Source organism: Barbus barbus, assembly GCF_936440315.1.
Source record: "Barbus barbus genome assembly, chromosome: 6".
Lineage (NCBI taxonomy): Eukaryota > Metazoa > Chordata > Actinopteri > Cypriniformes > Cyprinidae > Barbus > Barbus barbus.
The window spans coordinates 38924647-38952005 of NC_136734.1; the positions used below are offsets into that span (position 1 = coordinate 38924647).

The 27359-nt window shown below is 36.3% G+C and overlaps 1 protein-coding gene across 1 annotated transcript in view; it reads left to right on the forward strand.

Moving 5' to 3' along the window:
• The first annotated feature begins 733 nt into the window (after positions 1-733).
• The window catches only part of LOC306871132 (piwi-like protein 2), a 40589-nt gene continuing 13963 nt past the window's right edge, over positions 734-27359 (forward strand). The window contains exons 1-14 of the mRNA XM_079418849.1: positions 734-823; positions 2375-2842; positions 5588-5684; positions 9767-9878; positions 12583-12783; positions 13405-13515; positions 14128-14245; positions 14327-14451; positions 21000-21080; positions 21327-21440; positions 22591-22779; positions 23448-23532; positions 24547-24636; positions 25530-25670. Coding sequence (XP_079274975.1) covers positions 2402-2842; positions 5588-5684; positions 9767-9878; positions 12583-12783; positions 13405-13515; positions 14128-14245; positions 14327-14451; positions 21000-21080; positions 21327-21440; positions 22591-22779; positions 23448-23532; positions 24547-24636; positions 25530-25670 — 1905 coding nt within the window. The 5' untranslated portion in view covers positions 734-823; positions 2375-2401. The remainder of the gene's footprint in view (positions 824-2374; positions 2843-5587; positions 5685-9766; positions 9879-12582; positions 12784-13404; positions 13516-14127; positions 14246-14326; positions 14452-20999; positions 21081-21326; positions 21441-22590; positions 22780-23447; positions 23533-24546; positions 24637-25529; positions 25671-27359) is intronic.

Genomic DNA, 27359 nt, shown 5'->3' on the forward strand with positions numbered 1-27359 from the left:
TCCTTTCCTTTTTTTTTTTATCTTTTTTTAGAAATATCTGACAATATCGGAAATATCTCACAGGAAGGAGAGGTGGTATTGGTAACATCTGATATATAACTCTTGAGAATTTTTAACCAGGAGATAATTTTCTTTTATACAAAATGCATAAGTGTGCATACAAAAATAAGCATCGGTTTCACTTTATTTTGATGGTCCCTTTAACACATTCTGTTGATTGCAATGTTACATGCACCTATATATCCCTCATTAGTGTTAATATTATTTGTATAGGATTATAGAATAAGTTGACGTACTTATAGTCAGTAGTATCACAATAAAGACAAATATTAATCTGACAGTCTACTAATACACTAATGACAGTTTGTTGACATGTCAATGCAAAGTAAGGCTACTTATTATCAACAGAATGCTCAGAAGGGACCATCAAAATAAAATGTTATCTAAGCATCTAAAATAAACATTTGTCAACATTTATAGCCTATATCAGATATAGAAGGAAAGCTAAATATTGACTGTTTAATATTTTTGCTTGTCATTTTAATACGCCTCATCACTCAGAGAATTTATTTTTTATTTTTTTCTAATGTTATTAAAAAAAAAACCTAAATGCCAAAACATGGTAAAACATTCACCGATTTATTTGAGTTCTAGCTAACTCAAGTGTTCTCAAACTTTCCTTTTACTTACGAATGAGTCATGAATTGGTTTAAATGAATCATTAAAAAGAATCACGACTCGTGCCTCACTATTGAATCAGGATTTGTTCAATCAGGTTTAGCCGGCTGCTGGAGCGCCACAGAAGTGTCGACTACGTTTGCAGGTACATTTAACCTCGTTTATACCCATTTTACGCTTTTAGGCATGCGTCAACTTCATTTGTTTCTAAAATAATCGAATAGAATTGCATTTTGTTACTGCGTGCGTCATTCTGTCGAATAATCAGATGGAATGGGCTTCACGCGCTGTCACGTTTCGACATGCAAAGCACAAAAAAGTACTAAATAAACGTCAGTAATGTTATATATATAATGTTAATTAAATTTTAATTTGCTAATCAAATTTAAAAAGTGACAATCTCAGCTATTGTTTTAGAGGCTTGTCAGGAAGGCACGTGCTCATGTCGACTGTGATAAAGATTTTGAATGTTTGCAAAAATGACATTAGCCTCGATTACAGCAATTAACATGACATTTTGGGCGTACAGAAGCATGTTTCTTTTTGTGCTTCAATGCGCATATTTTCCAGAAATGTTGCACAGTGACCCATTGATTGAGTGTTTGTTGTGTAGTTTAGATTAACCTCTTGGAAAAAGCCCAGTGAGAGTTAATATGATTTTAATTTCTATTTAACCTTTATTTAACCAGGAAGTCTCATTGAGAATTAAAATCTGTTTTACAAGAGAGACCTGGGTAGCAGCCATACAGTAAGACAATTATAAAATACAAGTACACTTTACAACAATATTTAAACATATCCTCTCAACAAAAACAATCACAAGCTTCCAATACCATTCTCTTTATAATGCCTTTAAATTCACCAATAGACACACATTTATCTAGTTTTAGATCTTTTTGCAAATTATTCCATGTCCAGGGTGCCCAATATGAAAATGCAGTTTTCCCCAGTTCTGTCCAAACTCGGGGTATGTTAAAAAGCAAACACTTGGAAGAGCGTAGCTGGTAATTGCCAGAACAAAGACAAAGAAGAGTACAGAGATAAGCTGGAAGTTTACCTAACATTGCTTTATAGATAAAAATGTACCAGTGCTGTTTTCTACGTATAACTAATGTTGTCCAGCCCACCATCTCATATAGAATGAGTACGGGATATTGCATTTGCAATAAAACGTAGTGAAGCATGGTATACCGAATCAAGGCTTGTTAAGATAGAAGAGGCCGCATACATGTGTAATATATAACCATAATCAAGCACAGTTAGGAAAGTAGCTTCTACAAGTTTCTTTTTGGCATTAATAGTAAAATTTGATTTGATAAAAGCCAAGCTTCAGTTTGAGCTTCCTGATTAGTTTAGCAATGTGTACATTGAATAAAAGCTTATCATCAATCCAAATACCCAAGTACTTATAAGAAGGTACTCTTTCAATCATTTTACCATCAGATGTAAAAATGCTAAGATTATCAAGTACCTGTGCCTCAGCTTTTGAAAAAACCATAAACTGTTTTCTGTGAATTTTAAACTAACCAGAGCATCTTCCAGCGACTGAAATGCAATCTGAAGCTCTTTCACCGCCTGTGTTATAGATGGAGCAAGTGTATAAATGATAGTATCATCAGCATAAAAGTGTCAGCTCTGCAGTAGATAGACATGTCAAGGAAACCTTCATTTGATCTCTGTGCTTTGTTTTTGTCAGTTGCATTGAAGTGTAGCAGAGGAAGAAATGGATCCAAAGCGACCACCCTTTCCGGGGCCCCCAGGGGTCACCCGCATGCCATGGATGCAGTCAGCAGAAGATCAGGGCCAATTGCCTGACCAGCCCCCATTGGGACGAGCCAGAGGTCTGGTTCTGCCTAAAGATGAACCTCTTCCTGGACGAGGTAGGGTCTTAGGCGTACCTGGAGAAATGCCTGTGCGGTTTGGGAGAGGCATAACTCCGTCTATAAGCGAGCCTGTGGTGGGCGTTCCTAGAGGAGTGCGATTACCGACAGACGAGGGAGGTTTTGGAAGAGCCCGAGGTTTTTTGCTGCCCACTCTGGTGCCCAGTGTTGGGATAGGGAGAGGGGCTGCTGTGGGACCTGTGCCTACACTGGACATCAAAAAATCAGATGTACAGGAAAAGATGCCTGAGCTGCAAACAGAGGTGGCTCCAGCATTTGCCCAGGTAAATAAATGGTGGACACGGTTAGGGCTGCACGGAAAAAATCTAAATTGTTTTTTATTTTTTTCTCGAATAAAGATTGCAATGTAAAGGGGACCTATTGTGCAAAATTAACTTTTACGTGGTTGTTGAACACTGATGTGTGTCTAAACAACCAGCCTATAATTAGGACCCTATGAAATCTGTTATTTTTTTTTCCCCAACTCTGTTTTATTTTTCTAAATTCCATTTTTTACATTTAAATTTTTCAAGATTCCATTCTTGGTTCCTTTTTAATGGATAAATTAAATGTTACTAATACAAATGCATGCCTAATTAAATAACTTGGAAACCATTTGGCATCAATTTATTAAAAGTTTAACTAGGGCTGGATGATATGGCCAAAATTTATATCAGGATATATTTCTTAATTTCGGTTGATACGATATAATTCCGATATCGATATGAACTCTATTTTAAAAAAGCCTCATAAAAACTGCCAAGAATGGCCGCAACAGATGTCTGTACCTACAAACTATAAATTTGACAAGTCTACAAAACCTCCTCCTATAAAACTTTTTTTTTTTAATAAAAAAAAAAACAAATAATGTTCACCTTTTATTTGTATTTAGCCTTCATACAAACAAGAAATGTGAAATCGCTTTCAAATAAACATCTCAGACTCACCTTATTAATATTAATATCTTTAAACTATAGGCTAACATATACTACCGGTCAAAAGTTTTTGAACCGTATGACTTCTAATGTTTTTTTTTTTTTAAGAATTCTCATGTTCACCAAGCCTGCCTTTATTTGATCCAAAATACAGCAAAAACAATAACATTTTGAAGTATTTTTGGTATTTAAAATAACTGTTTTCTATTTTAAAATGTAATTTATTCCTGTTTTGTCTTTTTAAAGCTGAATTTTTAGCATCATTACTCCAGTCACAAGAGAAATCATTCTGATATACTGCTCAAAAAACATTTATTATAATGTTGAAAACGGCTAAGTAGAATTTTTTTTCAGGTTTCATTGAATAGAAAGATCAGAAAAACAGCATTTATCTGAAATGGAAATCTTTTGTAACTTTATAGATGTCTTTATTAATCACTTTTGATCAATTTACAGAATCCTTGCTAAATAAGTGTTAATTTCTTTCCAAAAAATATAAATAAATAAATTATACTGACTCCAAGGTTTTGAATGGAATAGTGTATAAATGTAACAAAAGCTTTTTATTTCAGATAAATGCTGATCTTTGGGTCTTTCTATTCAAAGAATCCTGAAAAATATGCATTCCACTGTTTTAAATATTGATCGTCGGCAAATCAGCATATTAGAGTGATTTCTGAAGATCATGTGACACTGAAGACTGGAGTAATGATGCTGAAAATACAGCTTTGATTACAGGAATAAATTTCATTTTACAATATATTAAAACGGTAAACAGTTATTTTAAATAGTAAAAATATTTCAAAATTTTACTGTTTTTGCTGTACTTTGGATGAAATAAATGCAGGCTTGGTGAGCAGATGAGAATTCTTAAACCGTAGTTAAAGTTAAAACCGTACTGTTCAAACTTTTGACTGGTAGTGTAGGCTGATTGCTCTTATAGATTGAAACAAATGTGCTTCATCCAGGATAAAGAGTATGAATAGTGCTTTGAGTTGCTGCAGAAAAAAAAAATAAAATTGAGCACCACTGAAAGCATGTTGCTTGAGACGGGCTTATTCTTGATAATGCAATCTGATTGTCTGCCAGCAGGAGGCGCTGTGAGAGCAGCAGAACTAGTGGTTTCCCCCGGTAACGGCTGTGATCAATGCATCTCCGCTCATGAACGTGATAAAATGTCATCAAAACCTTTCTGAAGACAGTCGGTTCCCTTCAGAGATGCATTCATATAAAATACCCGGGACGCATTTTGAAACGTGTAATGCTCCTATTTATTCAACAAAGTCAAACGCCACAAATAAATCCGTGTATGAGAAACACTGGTAATGTATATCAGAAATGTGTTTAAAAATCATATCACCGTTATTGAGAAATTATATCGTGATGCATATTGCTATTGAATTATTGTCCCGCCCAAAGTTGAACAAAAATTACATTTTTGGGGCCCTATGTTTTGTTTTTTTGTTACCAAATTCTGTTTAATTTAATTATGTCTAATTATTTGAATGCATAAAAACATCCAAATTTATTAATGTATTTTTAACAATAGCTCTATGAATTTTTTTTCTGAGAAATAGTTTTGATCAATTTCTGGCATAACACATTTATCTTTTAATCAAATGAAAGTTAAACAACTTAAGTTATACTTTGCACTACAACTGTTTGTAAAAATACAATATTAATGTGTATTTGTGTAACGTTTTTGTAAAATTTGTGCAGCATCATAAAGGGAATTCAGTCACTTCTGCAATGTCAACACATTAATTCAAGCTGAAAAACATAGTGCATGGCAATTTAAGCTGTTTCTGTTACTCTATTGAAGATGATAACTACTCTATTCTCAACACTCGTGAACTAAGCTGTTCTCAGGTGCTGCAAACACCAGCAGATAAAGAGCTGCTCGTGTAAAAGAACACAGTGCCATGCTTCAGTCTGAAACATGCAGCACATATTTATTTCACTAAATTAGTGAATTCAATTAAATGTCTCAACAAATTTCAGGAAATAAGTGTTTATTGTTATACAAGTTCCAGATAAACACATTTGATTTAGCAATGGATTTCTGCAAAAGTCTCAGGCTTGGCTTTCTTTTAGGGTGAGGCTCCTGGGCCGGGGTCATCGCTGATGTCTATGTTCAGGGGCCTGGGCATTGAACCGGGAAAGACATGGGGAAGAGGAGCTACACCTGTTGGTATGTGAGAGAAAAAGATAATTATTTTTGCTTCATTGTGTATGTATGTATCTTTAGATTTTCAGGAATTACTTTAAATTTACCCAAAAATTTAAGTTCAGTCATTTACTCACCCTCTTTTTGACGACCAGTCACAACTCCAAAAAGGACACAAGAGATTGGCACCACATTTTTTCTTTTTTTATTTATTATATATTCTCTCTTGGTTGTTTTGACAGAAATGATTCTATTCAGCAAGGATGAATTGATCAAAAGTGAGACATTTATAATGTTTCAGAATATTTATTTTTCATATAAATGCTGTTCTTTTGAGCTTTCTATTCCTCAAGGAATCCTAAACAGTGTATCACACTTAGTTTCTACAAAAAGATTAAGCAGCACAACACAGCGGTGCTGTTACGGGCCGGAGGCTGTTACCAAGCCGCTCGCGGGGGGTCCGAGGGCTTGCACCCCCGGAAGATTTTTTTTTTTTTTTTAATAACCCCTTAAACCATGACTTCTGGCAAGTTTTGTGGATAGAAATGCACATTTTGAGACATACAAACTTGACATACCATCAACAGAAGGCATGATTATTGCAGCACGTACCTTGAACTGGTCACAAACAAGATTAGGACAGTATTATTAGACGAGTAATGAGGCTGAAAATACAGCTTTGATTACAGGAATAAATTTCATTTTACAATATATTCAAACGGTAAACAGTTATTTTAAATAGTAAAAATATTTCAAAATTTTACTGTTTATTTTACCTTGAACTGGTCACAAACAAGATTAGGACAGGATTATTCATGTTTTTCTTTTGTGTTAATTTTCAGCTGTAAGGTAGAAATAGATAGTGGAAAAATGAAACGGCACAACCCAGAAAAAGATTATTTACAATTTATTGAAAATTTTATCCTAATGGCAAGGGCCACACCCAATCTGTGAGCACTTAATGTTTCTGGGCTTTTCATAGAAGATTCATATCATGTAGGGTGTCATATCAGGTGAGTTTTTATTGATCGGATGTTGGGTTATTTTTTTGTGAAAAAAGGTATGTACCAGGTATCTGCATGAAGAGATTTCAGTGTGCCTGGAGCTGTAGGTATACAGAAATCACGTCAATATGTCTTAATGAATGAATAATGGATCTGATTAAAAAACCCTATTCAGTGTGGAAAAGTCACGCTCACAGTTCACACTGGAGATTGGTATGCCACAGGATTTCACCCATCTGAAAAATGAATGGTATTTTCAATACCAGTGAAAATTGACGGTTTTCGGTACCAATTTCGCAGTTCGCTTTCTCCTTTCCACAAGCGCTTGCTCGCTCTCCCGTGGCGTCTGTCGTTGCTATGCAACCATGAACAGAGGAGAGCAAAACGAGAGTGAATGTGAACGGCCCCTTATGGCAACGTGACATTAGCCTAATCAAAAATAATTTCCATTTGTGGCTCTTTCCTCCTTTCTTGTCAACAAGTGGATTCAGAGCCATCGCATTAGCAGCGCCGCCGGTCGCCATGTTTGTGTTTTTAGGTATGTAAGTGAATGTCGTGATATTACTGATCATGTGAAGATTTTTCAGCGGCGCTGCACCGCTGCTTAATACATTGTAGGGGAAACACTGCAACTGTTTTCAACATTGATGATAATAATAAGAAATGCATTTCTGATGAATCATGTGACACTGAAGACTGGAGTAATGATGCTGAAAATTCAGATGGTCATCAGGAATAAATTGTTTTAAAATAGTCAAATAAAAGTTATTTATGTTGTATTAATATTTCAAAATATTAGTTTTACTGTGGGTTTAGATCAAATAAATGCAGCTTTGGTTGAGCATAAGAGACCTGACCAACCCCAAACCATTGAAAAGTGAACGTTTATGCCAGCATTTTTGCGCGTTCATTCAGGTTGAGATGCAACATTTGGTTTTTAAAAAGTTGCATATTGGCATCATAAGGAGCAGGGCCTTTACTGTACCACACGTCTTAGTCAACCCTGCTGAATACTGCATTTAATCAAACTCGTACCCGTTTTATTATTCATGTCAGCGCGAGGTTGATTGGAGTGGGCATTAAATTGTGCGCCATCATTTTTGTATCCTTGGCAACACCAGTCCCTACTATAATGAAAACAAACTTAATCTGCAATGTAAATACAAATGATGAACGTAAGCCCATTAATCTTAAGCTTTTTTTTTTTCTTTGTAAAGACTTAAATAGTGCTTGAAATAATGCGTATGAAATGCGTCCTTGGCGTATGAAACGGTGACCTTTCTTTGTCTTACACACAACTCTTGGGGCGCCTCTGCTTTATTCGGGCTACACTTGACCTGACTGGTTTAAAAAATAAAAATCTTAACACAAACATGACATTTTAAGAAGACTTTCAACCTTTTCCAGCACTATAACAATTTATGGCTCATTGTCAGAGTGTTTCTTATGTCCCTAATGCACCGGTTCTGGGATTAATCAACTGTCTGAACCGACATCTGCCAATCTGCAGCTGTTCCCATTTGATAAATGTGGCACACACTGTCAGATGGCAATATTAATGTCCGTACCAAAGAAACAACCTCTGAACCTAATTAAACTTTGGATAAGAAACTTGGCGTTTATGACATAAGTGGTGAGGATGATGTTTTAATCTTTAAGAATTTAGTGTCGGTTGACATTTCATCATAATTACCTACTTGGGACAGTATAAAACTTATTTTATTCCAAATTCCCTTTTGTTTTTTGTTTATGTATGGATTCATTTTTTAATGGCTTCAATTTTAATAACCAAAAAATGTCTCTTCAATTGAACTAATACAACTTTAATATTTAAAAAATTTATAAAAATTGCAATATTTCCCTATGAAATGTTGTTTTTTCTACAGAAATTGTGTTGTATGTTTTAAGTTTTCCAGATTCTGTTTTATGATTTAATCAGTGTACTCAAATGAATGCATAAAACGTATTAAATATCTAAAAAAAAAAAAAAAAAAAATGCAATTTAGATTTTTTTTTTTTTTTTTTTTTTTTGGCAAACAAATTGAGGTTTAGTGTTAAAAGTAGATGAAAAATTGTGTGATATGCCTTAAAATATTATAAACTGTAACGTTATTCGTATTAGGGCTGCCACTAACGACTATTTTTATTTTGATTAATCTAACGACTAATTTTTCGATTAATCTAAACGACTAATTTCACGCAAAAAAAATCAACAATTTTACTTAAAAATATTTTATTAAACCAAATGAAATCCAAATTTCTATGAAATCCTTTTTTAAAGCAAAAGTGAAGTGCAACACAGAGAGCAAGTAGCAAGTGTCCATCTCAGTCCAGATCACTGAAGTTAATACCAAAGTTCAGTATTATAGTGTGAGAATGACAACATATCCACGTGTTCTAGACTAATAATAATACAATTATGATCAAAAAACACTTTTTAAAGAAGTATTTGCCAGAAATATTATTTACCAGAATTTATTTGGGTGAAAAATGTAAATGTGCAGTATTTCTGAAAAAATACTTTAATACGATTATACCATAATACGATTATGCTTAATAATGATTTTTAAATGGGTTTAATATATCATGCAGCCTTGGAAAGTAGTCTAATAATGTGTTTTATGGATTCTCGTCCGTGAAATGCGCCACTTCCGGTATTTTGCCGGTTAGTCGACACAGAAAAATGAAGTCGACGATTTTTAGTAATCGACTAGTCGCGACAGCCCTAATTCTTATTGCGTTGAAGTACATAGTACTGTTCAATAATAACTTCTATGATACTTTCAGGTTACACCAAACTTTTATTTAGATGGGTTGAATTTAGTTTCTGTTTATGTTTTCTCAAATGAAATGCTGGTGAAGTGACTACCAGAGCAGCTTTGGAGATGAAGTTCCGTCACGGAAATCATAGGGCCCTAGTCAGGACAATTCGATTTACTTTTTTGCGATCCTTCGTGTCTTTCTATCCATATTTTGTGTTCATATAATCTCCTACAGTTCATTTAATGAGGTAGCAGTGTGAACTCTGAAACCAGCATTTCGCTGTGAGTATGACTCTGTTATTTGTCTGTACTGTATGTTGTTTTTTCTGTCCTAATTCAGGACGGGGGGCAGCAGGTGATTTGGGGGCAGATGTCCAGTCTAAGCCGACCATCATTGGGGCAGCCGCTCTGACTCCGGAAAGAGAAGAAACTCGCGTCGAAGAAGCCATCAGGTGTTGTTTCTTACTTGTCTTCTTAGTGCAGTTTTTTTGGAGTTGCTAATTTTTTATTTTTTTGCACATGGAAAGCTTTAAGTAATAGTTCACCCCAAAATAAAAAAATCTTCGCCTACATGTCATCCCAAACCTGCATGACTGAAGATAGTAAGTGCATAACAGCTCAAATCTTTGTGTTTGTCACACATATGGCTTCAGACAACTTAAGAAGTCATATGAGTTACCTGTATGATCATTTTATGTGCCCTTCGTTAACTTTTTGGAGCTTATCATTTTGCTTCACAATTGAAAAGTTTTTTTTTTTTTTTTTTTTTTTTTGGGTGAACAATCCCTAAAGGGAGTGGTGTGATCCTACACTGGTCTCACGGTTGGGTTTGATTACGATTATCATGTCATCGATTTGGTTCAATTCAATATCACGATGCATTGATGATGCACTGCATCCTCAATTTTCAGTTTTACTTCATGTATACAACTTTGTCAATAAATGCAAGCAGTCAGATATATGAACTAAACTTTTTTTTAATTTTACCTGCTCAAACAAAACGCACTTCTTGAATGTATCAAACAAAACTAAGTCTGGGCACCGAAAACAACAGGAGCCATAGAACAAATACACAAGTAAATACTTGGCACTGACAGGCGTTAACAGCTCAGGGTGAAAACTGTTGATGTGGTTTCTCAAGTTAGTGGGATTACCCTCTACATATTTATTTGTGCATGCCATGATTTACACACAGCGTGTGTCTTCTCTAGATCGTGCTTACCAGGTTGTTCATAATAGCTGAAATGTGCCCTAACGTCGGCTTTTCAAGTAGTTGGAGCATTTTAATTACTCGCACTCGTGTCTCGCCTCCCTCCGCCATTGACATATGATGTCAGAAAAGCGTCAGTACGTTACAATTGGTTATAGTCTATTACTGAACTGATACGAATGGTCCTCTTTAGGGATGGGCATTTTTGGCAATTTCGATCATCGATAGGTTTCAAAAGCGATTAATTTACTATAGATTTCACATTCTAGAAAGTTCTCATAATGCTTATGTCTAGGGCTGAAACGATTCCCTGAGTAACTCTAATACAAAAATCATTGAGGCAAATTATGTGCTTTGAAGAATCGTTTAGTCCATTTACTAGGGATGCACTGAATTTTCGGCCACCGGAAATATATGCTGCGCCGCCCAGCAGTGTTTCACTCTCATCACTGCGCCGCGTGACGCTTCGTTCAATATTCTGCTCTATCAATGTGCATTCTGCTCATTTACTGCTCATGATCACCGGAAAAGCTCTGCTCAAATAACGCGCTAAGAAATTTCTACTTGTCCCTGTTTGCAGTAGTGTTACTGTGCTGTGACATGCTGTAGTACAGCTGTACTAGGCAACGCTGGAAAAATCTCCTTCACTGATCTGCTCTGCTCACATGCGCTGATAATAATAGCTTTGCCAGGGTTTTTATATTTTTATACATGTTTGCTTGATATTTCTTTACACAGAATCATTTATATTCATTTACCACTGATTTACGTGATCTGATGAGCATTATAACTCATTACGTGATCATATCTCTGTATGAATGAATGAGGCGTGTTTTCCTTTACCACACACAGACTGACGCTCGCGGTGACTTCAGCGTCTGCCGTCCCAATGAGGACATAAACACACGAACAACATCTCCAGAACTGCTCTGAAGGAGTCCCTTCATGAGCGTTTCACCGTTTCTTTTGAGTAAAACTAGGTTCACATTCACACAGAAATTTAAAGGTATTCATGGCAACCCGTCAAAATAAAGGTCTGGTTTAATTTGAAGACATTGCAGCAGAAATATATTTGTTCAGCAGAATGTACATAGGCCCACTACTAAAATTATGAAAACTTTATTTTTAAGGAATGATCACACAACATTTCTTCCATGCTTTAATTTTAATAGTAAATCCCCTTTTGTTTGCCAAAAAGTTTAATTTTCAGTCATTTAAAGATAAATTAAATTAATGTTTCATGCCTTCATTTGATAACCAGATAAGGCTATTTTAAGAATAAATAAAATATTAGGTGAGAGAAAATAAAACTTTAAAATTGTAATTTTCTTTAATCGTGTAAAAAGTGTTTTTCAGCCACTTGAAGGGTGGGTACATTGTGTGCACATGATCAGGATGGTGCCACCCCCACCGCATTTTGAGAAAGGAAAATGCTTTGTGGCTTTTTTTTTTATATATTGTTTTTTACTTTTGTAGATATATGTATTGTGATGTTCTATGTGGTGTATATGTAATATTGTATGTTATTTAATTAGTTTACCTGCACAGGGACAGCAGATGTATATTAGCTAACTCTGGTGCAATTACTTTTAATTGTGCATTGTCCCTGTAAAAATAAAGTAAATATATGAAAGTTTCACTTTTTGAAATAAGTTATCAAGAAAACATGAACTCTTTCACCATATTCTAATTTTCTGAGATGCACCTGTTTACTTTGAACCGCATGCTGTTGCAAGCTGAACAATCAGAGCTCAGGGTGCCACCCAAAGTGCTGCTATAACCAATCAGAATTTATTTTTTTTTCCACGATCATCGTTTTCATGATCGATCGTCACCGTCACGGCCGAGTACTCAATTGTTGTTTCACATCCCTAGTCCTCGTCTGCATCGCGATGCACCGTAGAAACGATTAATTTCTACACCCCTATTGCTTTGTGTTGTTGCAGTTTCCTGGGCAGAGGATTTGCTGGTGTTGGGAGAGCTGCGTTGCCTCATATGAGTGTTGGTCGTGGACCGATTGGCCCGTCGGGCCCCGTGTCTCCCATTGCGGCCCCGTTCTCCTTTCATTCTGCTGCCTCAGTCTCTGAAGAAGCCCCAGTTCCTCCAGGAACACCCCCAAAAGTTGAAGTGAAAATTGAGACAGTGAAGTATGAATCCTCTTTCAGTCATTTCTTGTCATGTTTGTGATTTTAAAAAAAAATATATAATTTCAAGAAGGTTTAAGAAATGAATACTTAGCAAGGACACATTAAGTTGATCAAGTGACTGTAGAGACATCTTTAGTGTTACAGAATATTTATATTTCAAACAAATGTTGTTTTGTGTACATTAAAAAAAATCCTGAAAAAATGTATCCCAGTCTCCACAAACATATTAAGCAGCACATTGAACATTGATGATAATCAGAAATGTTTCTTGAGCAGCGAATCATCATATTAGAATGATTTCTGAAGGATCATGTGACACTGAAGACTGGAGTAATGATGAAAAATCACATGAATAAATGACTTTTTAAAATATTTTAAACAAAGCAGTTATAACAATAATTCACAATATCTTTGATTAAATAAATGCATCGTTTATTAACAAACAAGACTTACTGACCCCCAACTTTTTAACTGTTGTATACATAATATACAATGTAGCAGAGTTATTACCCAATTCTGCCTAATTTGCAAATGATTTGTTTCATTGGTGCTGTTCTTATTAATGAATCAATCTGACAAGTTGGTGCAGGCTAATGTTTCTCTTCTAAAATGTTTCTACAGGGAGCCTCTGCAGAAAATGGGAACAAAAGGCAGTCCCGTATCCATCGGGTCAAACTACATCCCCATCTGCTGCAAAAATGAAGCTGTGTTTCAGTACCATGTTACTTTTACGTGAGTCAAAATATAGTTAAGTCTTTGGTGGCTGCCGTATTGAATTTGCTGTACATGGCCAGATGTGTTTTTATTGTACCAGATTATTTTAAACAAGTTAACATCAGAGTCACAGTAGGGCACTTATTTATTCCATTGGAAACATTTATATTTAGTCATTTAGCAGATGCTTTTTAGCAATAATATGTAAGTGCTGTGACAAATCTAATTTAGCCTAACACAGCATGCAAAGGTTTGTTTTATAATAAATAAAAATAAAACAAGCAGATAGAATAGAAAAAGAATAGTGCTAGAGTTAGAGGGTCAAATGAAGATGGAAGAATGGAAACCAACGAACTTCAGGTGTTACCTCATACATTGTTCAGAGCTAATGCTGTGTAATTGATTATTGGCAATTATTGATCTTCTTGAACAATCAAAGTATGAAGACAAATTAATGCACCTTTTCGTATGCATTTTTTAATGGGAACATGTTTGCTTCTGCCTGTCGGAATAAAGCAGATCATGCCTTATATAGTAACCAGTATTGATAGAATAATTATGATTAGCTGCATCTTTTTTTTTTAGAGAAAGCATGATTAATGGCATTAATGATCAGCTATCGAATTTCAGGCCGAACATTGAGTCTCTCGGTATGCGCTTCGGTATGATGAAGGAGCATCGGCCTACTACAGGGGAGGTGGTGGCTTTTGATGGATCCATCCTCTATCTGCCAAAACGTCTTGAAGAGGTTTGTGTGCACATTAGATATTGTTTTTCACTTTAAGCACACGTAATTACCCAGCTTTACTTTGGCTTTGCTGTGTAACAGGTTGTTCATCTTAAAGCTGAGAGAAAAACTGACAATCAAGAGATTGACATCAAGATCCAGTTGACAAAGATTCTGCCGCCCAGCTCTGATCTGTGTATCCCGTTCTACAGCGTGGTCCTAAGGAGGTGTGTATTCTCCATGTATAATATAAGCTTTCTCAAGACCCCAAAGGTTGGATGTGTTTGTGATTTGTTCTTCTTGAATCTGAAATGTCCTCCTCTGAGAGAAAACCAAATGTGCTCTCTTTCATTAATGTATGACCCTATTAATGGCTTGAAAAGTGTTTGTATTACGTAGACATCATGTAATGTTCAAAGCTCCTTCCCTCATTCATCCAGAGCATTTATAGAAACTGAGCTGCAAAAACGGGTGAACAGCAGAGCTCACTAGGATTTAAAGAAACATGGACTAGATCAGTGTGCTGAAGACACCATACTCTACCATTGAGAAATTTTAATCACAGTATGTTACAGACCTTTCATTAAGACCCTAAAGAATCATATCAACTTGTGTAAAATGGGCCTCCGATGATCCCTTTAAGTACAAAATTAACTGTTCCAATTTAGCAGACTTCAAGTATACCAGTTTAATATACCACAAGTACAATTGCAGGGTATTTTTATTAAGTACATAAATATTGCCGTATACCTGGCATGAAATAAATGTATTTAAAGTATATTAGGGGTCCCTGTGAAACATTTCAAAGGCAACATACACTGGCAAATACTGTAGATCCAAAAAGCACTGCAGTATGAGGTGTTGTGAATCGTTTCTGATGAAGTGTAGTGTGTCAGACAAACACCTGTTATAAGGGGTGAAAACTATGCTGAAACGATGATACTAAATTTAAAAAAAAGCTCATTTTGAACTATGCACCATTAAGTCTAAACTGAAATTGAATATCAAAATAATATAAAAAAAAACAAAACCACTTTGACTGACCCGGCCTCAGAGAGAATGTCACATCCCTCCCAGTGTTTTCAGTAGGCATAATTCTGTTACAGACAGAGCAATAATTCTCCAGACAGAGCAATGAATTTCCCTCTCTTGCTAGACAAACATATTGGAGAAATGGCAAGCGGAATGGGAAGAATGTCAAAATAAACTATTTGTAATAAATTCTGTTGTAGGAACAAGATATTTATTCTTTTAAATCTAGGCATGACCAAGTTGTGTATACAAGGTCTCAGATTGAACATACTAGATTAACTCATGGACATTTATTGATGGGTGAAGCACCTAAATGTCAATATTGTGGGACTCCCTTGATGGTGAAGCGTGCTTTTGGTCTGCCCAATGTTTAATGTCATGAGACAAAGGTTATTATCAGGTCAAACTCTTAAAGGCATCCTATTATGCTCTTTTACAAAGTCTTGATTTTGTTTTGGGGGGTGTACTAGAACATGCTCTCATGCTTGGTGGTTAAAAAATCAAATTTTTCACATAATTTACATTATTACAATGCCTTTCTCCCCAGCCTGGCACTAACGGCTCGATTAGTTGCGGATTTGATGAAGGCCGCCTTCCGAAATACAAAATATGTTGTGATTGGTTAGCTGTTCCAGTGCATTGTGATTGGCGAACAGCTTAGATAGCGTTTCAGTACTGCCCCGCCCCCTTGCCAAAACGGCAAGTTCGTCAATATTTCTATATCAATTCAGACCCAGAGAATATTGAACTAGAGGATCATGCAGAACCTTTGCACGCAAAAGTGGTAAAGTTATTTTGGCTAAATCACGTTATAGATAGGATGTCAACAACTGCTTAAAAATAACTGCATTTACCATGTACAGATACAGCGCCTTGCGAATGTATTCATACCCCTTCCTTTTTTCACATTTTATGTTGCTGCCTTATGTTAAACTGCTTTAAATGACTTTATTCCCCCACATCAATCTACACTCCATGCACCATATTCACAAAGCAAAAACAGAATTGTCACAACTTCGTAAATGTATTAAAAATAAAAAAAGTACATTGCATAAGTATTCATACCCTTAACTAAATATTTATCTGAAGTACCTTTACAGCCTCAAGTCTTTTTCATTTGATGCGACAAGCATTTGATCATCTGTCGTCTCACCTCTTCACCTCTCAAGCTCTGTCAGGTTGGATGGGGGCAGACGCCCATTTTCAGGTTTCTCCAGAAATATTTGATTGGGTTCAAGCTCAGGCTGTGGCTGGGCCACTCAAGGACATTCACAGCGTTGTGTATAAGCCACTCTTGCTGTGTGCTTAGGGTCACTGTCCTGTTGGAAGGTAAACCTTCTGCCCAGTCTGAGGTTCTGAATGCTTTGGACTGGGTTTTCATTAAGGTTATCTTAATATTTTGGTGCATTGAGCTTGTCTTCTACTCTGAGTTCCTCAGTCCCTGCCGCTGAAAAACAGCCCCACAGCATGAGGCTGCTACCAGCACACTTTACTTTTGGGATGCTACTCTGCAGGTGGTGAGCAGAGCTGGTTCCCTTCAAACATGATGCTTAGAATTGATGTTCATCAGACCAGATAATATTATTTCTCGCAGTCTGAGGGTCTTTTAGGTGCTTTTTTTGTAAATTCCAAGTGTGTTTTCTTTTGTCTTCACCGAGGAGAGTATTGTTTGGCCACACTGCCATAAAGCCCAGATCGATGGAGTGTTGCTGTAGGCGCTTTTCCATTACAGATTTGCGCAAAACTTTGGCGATATTTTCTAAATGTCGATAAAGTATTGCGAAATGACGGCGTTTCCATTAACAGATGTTATGCGACAAAAACTTTTTTTTTTCTCTCGCGATAAGTCATGGCAATGTTTGATGGGATTTTGACAGATTTTGGCTATATTTAATCGAAGGAGGCGTGTGCCTTTACAAAAGCAGTGCGGCGAGCTGCTTCAGAAACTTGCGTGACGTGCCTCATATCAACACAAGCATAGACTAGAGTGGCGGAGATCAACTCCGGTGGCCGTATCAGAGCCACACTGCGCCGCAGATGTGTGCAGTGTAAATTGTCTAAGCATGAATGGCAGGCAAAGCCCCTTATACTTGAGCGGCCACGTATTGTGTTTCTTGGAGGTTATAGTACATTGAAGAATGATCATATGACAATTTACATACACCATGTGACCTGTAAATGCGGAAAACTTTTCCATTGCACTTTTGAGAATTATTCCTTTTTCGCATTGCCTGAAAAACCACCTCATGTGAGCGTAAACTTTTTTGTGATTATGTGCGCGGAAACATAATATGGGCGCCTAGTGATGTTTGTCCTTCTGTAGATTTCTCCTATCTCCACATATGATCATGGAGCCCAACTAGAGTGACCAGCAGCTTCTTGGTCCCCACTCTAACCAAAGCCCTTCTCCATCAGTTGCTCAGATTGGCCAGGAGGCCAGCTCTAAGAGGAATCCTGGTTGTTTCAAACTTCTATTAAGGGTAACAGAGACTATATGCTTCTGTGACCCCTCAATGAAGCAGAATTTTTTTCTGAACTCTTCCCCAGATGTGTGGCTTGACGCAAACCTGTTTCTGAGCTCTACAGACTGTTCTTTTGACCCCAGGGCTTGGTTTTTGCTTTGATATGCATTATCAGCTGTTGGACCTTTTTATTAAGACGTGTGTGCCTTTCCAAATCATACCCATTCAATTGAATTTGCCACAGGTTGCCTTCACTCAAAGTCTAGTAACACCTACAAGCAGTATGAATGCTCCTGAGCTAAATTCCAACTGTCCCAGATAAGGGTATGAGTGCTTATACCCGGGGAAGTCGTGGCCTAATGGTTAGAGAGTCGGGCTCGTAATCCAAAGGTTGCGGGTTCGAGTCTCGGGCCGGCAGGGATTGTAGGTGGGGGGAGTGAATGTCCAGCGCTCTCTCCACCCTCAATACCACGACTGAGGTACCCTTGAGCAAGGCACCGAACCCCCAACTGCTCCCCGGGCGCCGCAGCATAAATGGCTGCCCACTGCTCCGGTGTGTGTTCACTGCTGTGTGTGTGTGTGTGTGTTCACTGCTGTGTGTGCGCACGTTGGATGGGTCAAATGCAGAGCACGAATTCCGAGTATGGGTCACCATACGTGGCTGTATGTCACTTAACTTCACTTATGCAATTGGATCATTTAAGCTTTTTATTTTTAATAAATGTGCAAAGATGTTAAAAACCTATTTTTTTTGCTTTACCATTATAGTGTATGGAGTGTTTGATGTGGAAAAAAGTAATTTAAAGCAGTTTAACATAAGGCAGCAACATAAAACGTGAAAAATTATGGGGTATGAATACTTTCGCAAGGCACTGTAAGTGCAACGGTAATATGCATTGTTAATCGTCCTTTAATTCTAATATTATTACATGAATTGCAGTGCAACAGTTATACAGTTGAATTTATTTATACCATAGCCCCACAGACTTGCACTATTTGTTGCGGCATATATATGCAAATGAATTCTCTGTCAGCAGGAGGCGCTGTTGGGAGAGATCGAGGTTTCCCTGTTAACGCTGTACACAAAGCAGAGCTCCGCTCACAAACTCTGCTTTATTAGACATTATATGCAAGATGAAATTAAAATGACATCCAAAATTTTCTGAAAATAGTCGGTTTCCATCAGAAATACAGTGATTATAAAAACACCCGTTTTGATTTTGAAACGTTCAGTGCTCAACCAAGCGTTCTCCCTTTGTTTGCCATGAAATAGCCTGTGAAGCTGATGTGGCAATAAACCAAAATCAAGTCTCTTGTAAAACAAAACCCTTAGCAGTCGTATCGCTCAGCGGATTCCCTCGTGTGATGTCCTGGAGTCTCAGCACTGAGTCTGTCTGAAGTCAACCATGTTTGAAATCTACAATTAGCTGCGGTCTCGGTGGGGACCAAACACCCTGTTTGCTCTTGATAGCCAGGAGTGAAAACATGCTCCTGAGAGACCGCTCAGCTGCGCCTGCCTCACTCCATTTCCCTCCACAGCGTCCGTTAAAGATCGGAGATGGGGTCATCAAGCAATTTTGGAAAATTAAATAAGTGTAATTGCATTACGGGGCTGTGTGATGTAACGTCACGAAGAGGAAAGAAGACCGTGGCTTCCGTTCTGTGTTAAAGCAATATTACGGGTTCAGTACAAGTTAAACTCATTCGACAGCATATGTGGCAGAATGTTGATTAGCACAAAAATTCATTTAGACTTCAAAAGGTAAAAAGCAAGGTTATTTACAATAGAAAATTAATGGGACCTTTTTTTTTTTTTTTTTTTTTGGAGAGTTTAAAGGCAGGAGTGTGATGCTTTTATAATACTAGTTTAAATTGTTGTTTTTGCAGCAGTATAAGGTTCACACATTAGGTTGTCATCGCAGCAAAGTTGTACAATTTGTATGGCTAAACAGAAAAGGATATCACAATAAAATCATGTTAATGCCCGTGTATTGTGGTTGTACTGTTTGAACAATAAGTATTTTAATGTTTACAGATTAGCCCCATTTGCAATACATTAATTCTGCCGTGAAGTTGGAATTAATATTTTGTGGTAATCAAAAGGGTTTCACCGGTGTTATTTTAGTATTTATACTATTATAGAATTTTTTTTTCTTTTATCTTTTTTCCCTTTTTTTTTTATTTTTATATTTTCAGTTCATTTTTTTTTTTTTTTTTTTTTTTCATAGGTTTAAATGTTTGTTTTAGTAATATTTCTGCTTGCACTTAAGCTTAATTTATTTCAGTTCATTGGCAAGGCAATATTTCAAAAAAATTTCATGTTTTTTAATTTTAGCTCTATTTCCATTTAACAAACATTTTAATGGTTTTAGTTAACCGCAACAAAACAGTTTACACATGCTTTGAATAAACTTTAATATTTTGAACTGAATAAATTTTGTGAAACCAAAATATTACTTAAAGGTGACCTTGGACCACAAAACCAGTCTTAAGTGTCAGTTTTTCAAAATTTTAAAAAAAGATTTATACATGCATGAATAAATAATCTTTCCATTGATGTATGGTTTGTTATGATCGGACAATATTTGTCTGAGATACAACTATTTGAAAATCTGGAATCTGAGGATGCAAAAAAATCTAAATATTGAGAAAATCACCTTTAAAGTTGTTCAAATGAAGTTCTTAGCAATGCATATTACCAAACAAAAATGAAGTTTTGAGATATTTACGGTAAGAAATTTACTAAATATCTTCATGGAACATGATCTTTACTTAATATCCTAATGATTTTTGGCATAAAAGAAAAATGGATAATTTTGACCCATGCAATATATTTTTGGCAATCGCTAAAAATATACCCCAGCGACTTAAGACTGCTTTTGTGGTTCAGTGTCACAAATGAGCATTTCAATGTAAATGTGGACCCCCACCCCCTTCATGTAAATAAGATTTCATCGCAATTAAGTTTGCAATAATTCTCAAAGACTACCAAGAACCACTGGATAATTTATGGCCATTATTAAAGCAAATATTCTGTAAGGTATTGGGAAACGCTGCCAGTGTGAAAACACAACGTGAGCCAGCCGCTGTAGTTAAGCTGTTCGCTTATGCACCACGTGAGCTTGCGCTGCAAAACAGGCCATATTGTTGAGCCCTGTGGAGTATTGCTCCAATTTTTCTGTGCATAGGAGAGAAGTCTGAGCTATAATGACTTGTTGACAGTCAGCTCTGACATCTGACTTTTCCTGCTGCTTTCCACTCATTCTTTCTCTCCGCTCTAGAGTGATGAAATTACTGGGGCTGAAGCTGGTGGGCAGAAACCATTACGACCCCAACGCTGTTGTGATTCTCGGCAAACACAGGTATTTTGCACTGACCTGATTGTCTGTGATTGCTATCCAACCAAAATTTCCATGCTCCACATTGTTTGGTTTCACACTGAATAAATCCAGACTCAAGATTCGGTATATTTCCACCTGACCTATGATTACCCGACATGTTTGAACCATTTCGGCACCACTTGCAATAATACTTTGCATATTGATGGTCTGTTCAGGATCCTTGTTGTAGTTTGTACCTAACCATGTTTGTAAATGCGTGTCCTTTAGGCTTCAGGTGTGGCCTGGATACTCCACCAGTATCAAGCACACTGACGGCGGCCTCTACCTCATTGTGGACGTCTCACATAAGGTTCTGCGAAATGACTCTGTGCTGGATGTCATGTGAGTTTCAGTCGTATCAGTCATTCTGACAAGCCCACATGTATGAAGTCAGTGCCATTTTGTCAGATGCATGCTTCGTTCCACTCCAAAGCTGTTCCAAAATCTAGTGAGTTGCCAATCTAGAAATTTTTTTTATGTATTTTATTTATTTTTTTAAATAGGTTCATTTTTAGTTTAGTAACATAAAAAATATTGGTAACCCTTTACAATAAGGTGTCATTTATTAACAATGTATTAACTAACATGAACAAACAGTGAACAATGTATTTATTACACTATTTATTAATCTTTGTTAATGTTAGTTAATGAAAATAGTAGTTGATTGTTTATTCATGATAGTTCAGTGTATTAACTAATGTTAACAAACGCAACTTGTGATTTTAATAATGCATTAGTAAATGCTGAAACTAACATTAACTAAGAATGAACAATACTTCTACAGCATTTATCATTCTTAGTTAATGCTTACTTTTGTAAAGTGTTACCACAATATTTTAGTGCAGCTTTAAGCATTTCTTGTTTCATTTGCATTGCAAGTATATCAAATTTTTTTTTTTTTTTTTTGTTTTTTTTTTTTTTTAATCTTAAATTTAAGGATTGACTATTTTACACCAACATTATGTATACTATGCATTTCTTGAAGTAATGCATCTTCATAAACTGGGTTGAAATATCAGACTTTTTTTTTGTCATTGTTCTGCTTTTGCCATCAGGTAGCATTTGGTGCTGACGTGGCATACAAAAATAATTTAATTTAAATAAAATAAAAAATTTGATCTGCATATTTAGTTGCATTTCAGTTAAGATGTTGCTGTAACCTTCATTTTCACTTTATTGAGAGTTGGCCATTTATGTCCACAAGTGTTATAGACCATCGGTGATGAGACCAAATTAAGCAGAGCTCAACTTTATGAAAATAAGCAGCATCACATTGCAGTGACTGGGAATGGAAGTAGCATCATGTGATCCAGAGTAGCAGCCAGGAGCTCAGAGACTATGTCTGATCTCCAGTGAGTGTTAGACAGCAATGCAGCTTATAGGTTTTGGATCAGAACTCATCTGTATAAAATGTTTGATATGCATGCTAAAATCAGTGCAATGATGTAATTTACTTAACGCTGCTGTCTGAATAACCGTTTGTCTGCTGTAGGAACCTGATTTACCAGGGAAGTCGTGAGAGCTTTCAGGACGAATGCACAAAGGAGTTTGTCGGCTCAATCGTCATCACGCGCTATAATAACCGCACTTACCGCATCGATGACATTGAGTGGTCCAAGTCTCCCAAAGACACTTTCACCTTGGCTGATGGAACCGTGACCACGTTTGTCGATTACTACAGGTTCATCTGCTATGTGGAGAACCCACTTCTCTGATTTAAGACTCAAATGCATGTAAAAGGCATAACAGCTGGACCATAACTTGTATAACTGGATATGTGACCCTGGACCACAAAACCAGTCATAAGGGTCAATTTTTGGAAATTGAGATTTATGCATCATCTGAAAGCTGAATAAATAAGCTTTCCATTGATATATGGTTTGTTAGGACAATATTTGGCAGAGATGCTATTTGAAAATCTGGATTCTGAGGGTGCAAAAAAAGTAAATACTGAGAAAATCTCCTTTAAAGTTGTTCAAATGAAGTTCTTAGCAATGCATATTACTAATCAAACATTTAGTTTTGATATATTTACAGTAGGAAATTTACAAATTATCTTCATGGAACATGATCTTTATTTAAAGTGTCCTAATGATTTTTGGCATAAAAGAAAAATCTATAATTTTGACCCATACAATGTATTTTTGGATATTGCTACAAATATATATACCCCAGCGACTTAAGACTGGTTTTGTGCTCCAGGGTCACACATACGATGCACATGATATTGCCAAAGCTCATACATTCATAGATTATAGATCATTATAATGGCAGAGACAGATATATGCTAGTTTAAAGTGACAAATTACTATTTTATTGTTTGTTTTGTCAATTTTCTAACATGCACAGAAAGAACTATGGCATCACCATAAAGGAACTGGACCAACCACTCCTCATCCACCGACCGAAAGAGAGGTCCAAACCTGGAGGAAAGGTGATTTAAAATGCTTATCAGGATTTCGGGAACGGAATGTGGTGCTGTTTTGTTTGCTTATGTTTTGGGTTATTTGAAAGCTTTAGAATGAGTGACAGCTGCATGTCGGTCAGTGGTGTATAGAATAGACCTAATTCACACTCAGTGCTGCCATCGAGTGATGTCTTTGGGTACTGTGCTTTAACTGTGGTTCATTTGCCCTGATTAATGGTAGATAAAGTAAACTACATCACACATCTGGGTGACATGGGTGAATTAAGGAAATGTACCGGTCATATACACTTCCACTTAAAAGATTGTCGGTAAGATTTTTTTTTTTTTTCAGGAATCACATTCAGCATTAAATTGATCAAAAGTAACGCATCTTTTATAACATTTTAAATATATTTACTATTTCAAATAAAGGCTGTTCTTTTGAAGTTTCAATTCATCAGGGTATCCTGAAAAAAAAAAAAACACAAAAATATTAAGCAGCACAACTGCTTGTAATATTGATAATAATGAAATGTGTTCCTTAACCAAATCAGCATATTAGAATGATTTCTGAAGGAACACGTGACACTGAAGCCTGGAGCTATGATGCTGAATATTCATATACAGTTTGTGCCAATGTTGACCATTCAAAAATGGGGGAAAAGTACTCTTTGATCTTTTTCTCCAAAGACTTGATGCCTGTAACTCAAGTAGTAGTAAATATATCTTAATTCCCTTTTAGGGTTGGGTTCAGTTCCAGAGATATTAGATGTTCAATATGGCTTCAGAAGTAAATTGTTAAATTGTACACATGGTCAAAAACAAAATGTGGGTCACTTTGCATACAGATGAGACTCTTTTGATTTAAAGAATAATATCTCGATAACAAATAATGTTTGAACTAGAAATGTATCTCATTTCCTTTTGTCAAAACTGCTGTATTGAACATGCCTGTCTGAGTGATATAAATCTTTTTCCAAAGTACTAGGATGTGAATTTATGTGAAATGCTAAGATGTGAATTTGATCTGTTTCATAACAGGTCATAACAGGTGAAATCCTGCTGCTGCCGGAACTCTCCTTCATGACCGGCATCCCTGAAAAAATGAGGAAAGACTTCAGAGCCATGAAGGTACGAATCAGTTATGAGTCTTAAACAGTCATGTTGGTGAACTCTTTATTTTGCAAACTGTTCAGATATGTGACCTTGGACGACAAAACCCGGCATATACTTCATCTGAACGCTGAATACATAAGCTTTCCATTGATGTATGGTTTGTTACAATAGGACAATATTTGGCTGAGATATAGGGGTGTGTGATATTGAAAAAGTGATATTTTTGGGGTTTTTTTTCGATAACGATAATTAGACTATATTTTGCAGTGTGTTATTGTGCTGATATCGGACTACCGTGGATAGCTGCAGTTTGATATTCTTCATATTCTGTGTGGTCTTCGTGTCAATTTTTTTTTTTTTTTTTTTTTTTTTTCTCCCTTATCTTGAATTTTGTGATCATTCTTAATGCATTTTAATAGACTGAATGATGCAGTGAAAGAATGCACTAAATGCTCACGCGCTCTGTTTAACCCGCTTCATCTCCACGTAGGCTAATGTATGCGTGCACTCCATAGGTGTTTTGTTTGGTTTTTGCAAAATACTTGATATTGTCAAATTGCACATCGTTAAAACAACAATTGCGATATTATCGCAGACGAAATATATCGCACACCCCTACCGAGATACAACTATTTGAAAATCTGCAAAAAAACATTTCCTTTAAAGCTGTCTAAATGATGTTCTTAGCCATGTATATTTCTAATAAAAAATTAAGTTTTGATATAGTTAAGGTAGGAAGTTTGGAACAGGATCTTTACATAATATCCAAATGATTTTTTGCATAAAAGAAAAATCAATAATTTTGACCCATACAATGTATTGTTGGCTATTGCTACAAATATACCCGTGCTACTGATGACTGGTTTTGTGCTCCAGGGTCACACATGGTTATTCGTCTTGTGTTTCAGGATCTGACCATGCACATCAATGTGGGAGCCGAGCAGCACACCCAGAGTCTCAAACAACTGCTGCACAACATCAACAGCAATAACGAGGCAGTCTCAGAGCTGGCCCGCTGGGGCCTCAGCATCAGCCAAGAGATTCTAGTGGTGAGAATCGAAACACGCACCTTGATGCTGCACCTGACAGTTTAATTCAGGAAACTTGTGTCTTTGGTGCATCCACTGCTCCATCAGGTCCTCCTTCAATATCAAACCAGAAATAAATTCATGTTAAACTCATATTGCACTTGGATGGCATCAATTCTGGATCGATTCTGAGATGTTCAGAATGCATCGTGAGTCCACAGGAATCGATTCTGAGCCTAGATTTTAACAGCAGATGGCGCTCTAATCTAGTTTTTATCTGCACACTCAAATGCTGATGAAGAAGAGCTCTTGTGCGTTCGGCTGAGTCTGTAATTTCACCTCGGCTCAGAATGCTTTTATGACGCAAGATTAATGTAAACACAGCCCACTGTGAACACCCTTGTAATTCACTTCAAACTTTTCTAATTTTATGAATGATTATTTTAGGTTCAAGTGTAAGGATTTGGAAACAAGCAGAGTACGGTTATTTCTAAAGCATGCAGCACCATCTGCTGTTCAAAAATAACCTCCAGAGGAATCGCGATGCATTCGGAAAATCTCAGAATCGATGCTGAATCATTTCTCGATTTGCGATGCATCGATGTATTGTCCCAGCCCTAGTAATTTATTTTGAAAAGTTAGAAAAGAAGCTCTAAGGCTGCATTTATTTAATCAAAACTGTAGTATTGTGAAATATTACAATTTCAAATAATTGTTTTCGGTTTTATTTTAAAATGTAATTTATTTCTTTGATCAAAGCTGTTCAAAAGAACGATGAAATCGTATATCTTACTGTCACTTTTGACAAGTATTAAAAAAATATTACTGACTAATATTTTAGCTCCTATTATACTGCACCTAGATATAATACATTGCATTATTCTATATAGTTTATTATATATTCTTGTATTCTACTGTATATCAGTTGTTGTTATTTTATTATAAAAGTCACTTAAATATATTGCATTATAATATTTTAATGTTTTTATTTTTTAGGATTTAATGTGTCCTTGAATTATTGTTAGGGCTGTCACAATTCCTTGATTTAAATCGAGTACTGTATTTGTATTTTTATATATATGTGTGTGTGTGTGTGTGTGTGTGTATATATATATGTGTGTGTATGTATGTATATATATATATATATGTATGTGTGTGTGTGTGTGTGTGTGTGTGTGTGTGTGTGTGTGTGTGTGTGTGTGTGTGTGTGTGTGTGTGTATATATGTGTGTATGTATATATGTGTGTGTGTGTGTGTGTGTGGCCGATTAAAGATTGCACAAAATATTAAAACCATTTAAAATCTGAATAAAAGAGTGCTATTGTGAATTCACAAAGGCTGCGATTCAGTTAAACAAAAAAGTTATGCATTGTAGGTTTAATATGCACTTTATTTATATGCGTGTAGTAGGCTTGCTGCGATAGACGTCACTTACCCCCCGTGGCACCGCCCCCCACCGTCATTTAGATTTAATTAAAATCATTTAGTTCAGTTAGAGGACACTACAATTAAAACTGAACGCGGCTGCTCAATGCAGCGCCCTGAAGGAACGACAGTCGCTCATCACAGCTCAGATTTCAGATTTTATCACTTGAGGAGAGTGAGTCGAGCTGACTGACGAGAAGAGTGAGGTGAAAAAGACAAGACGATGGCAGAAGAGTTTCAAAATGAGATGTAAATGCACCTGTTTTAAAAATATGTTAGATTTTG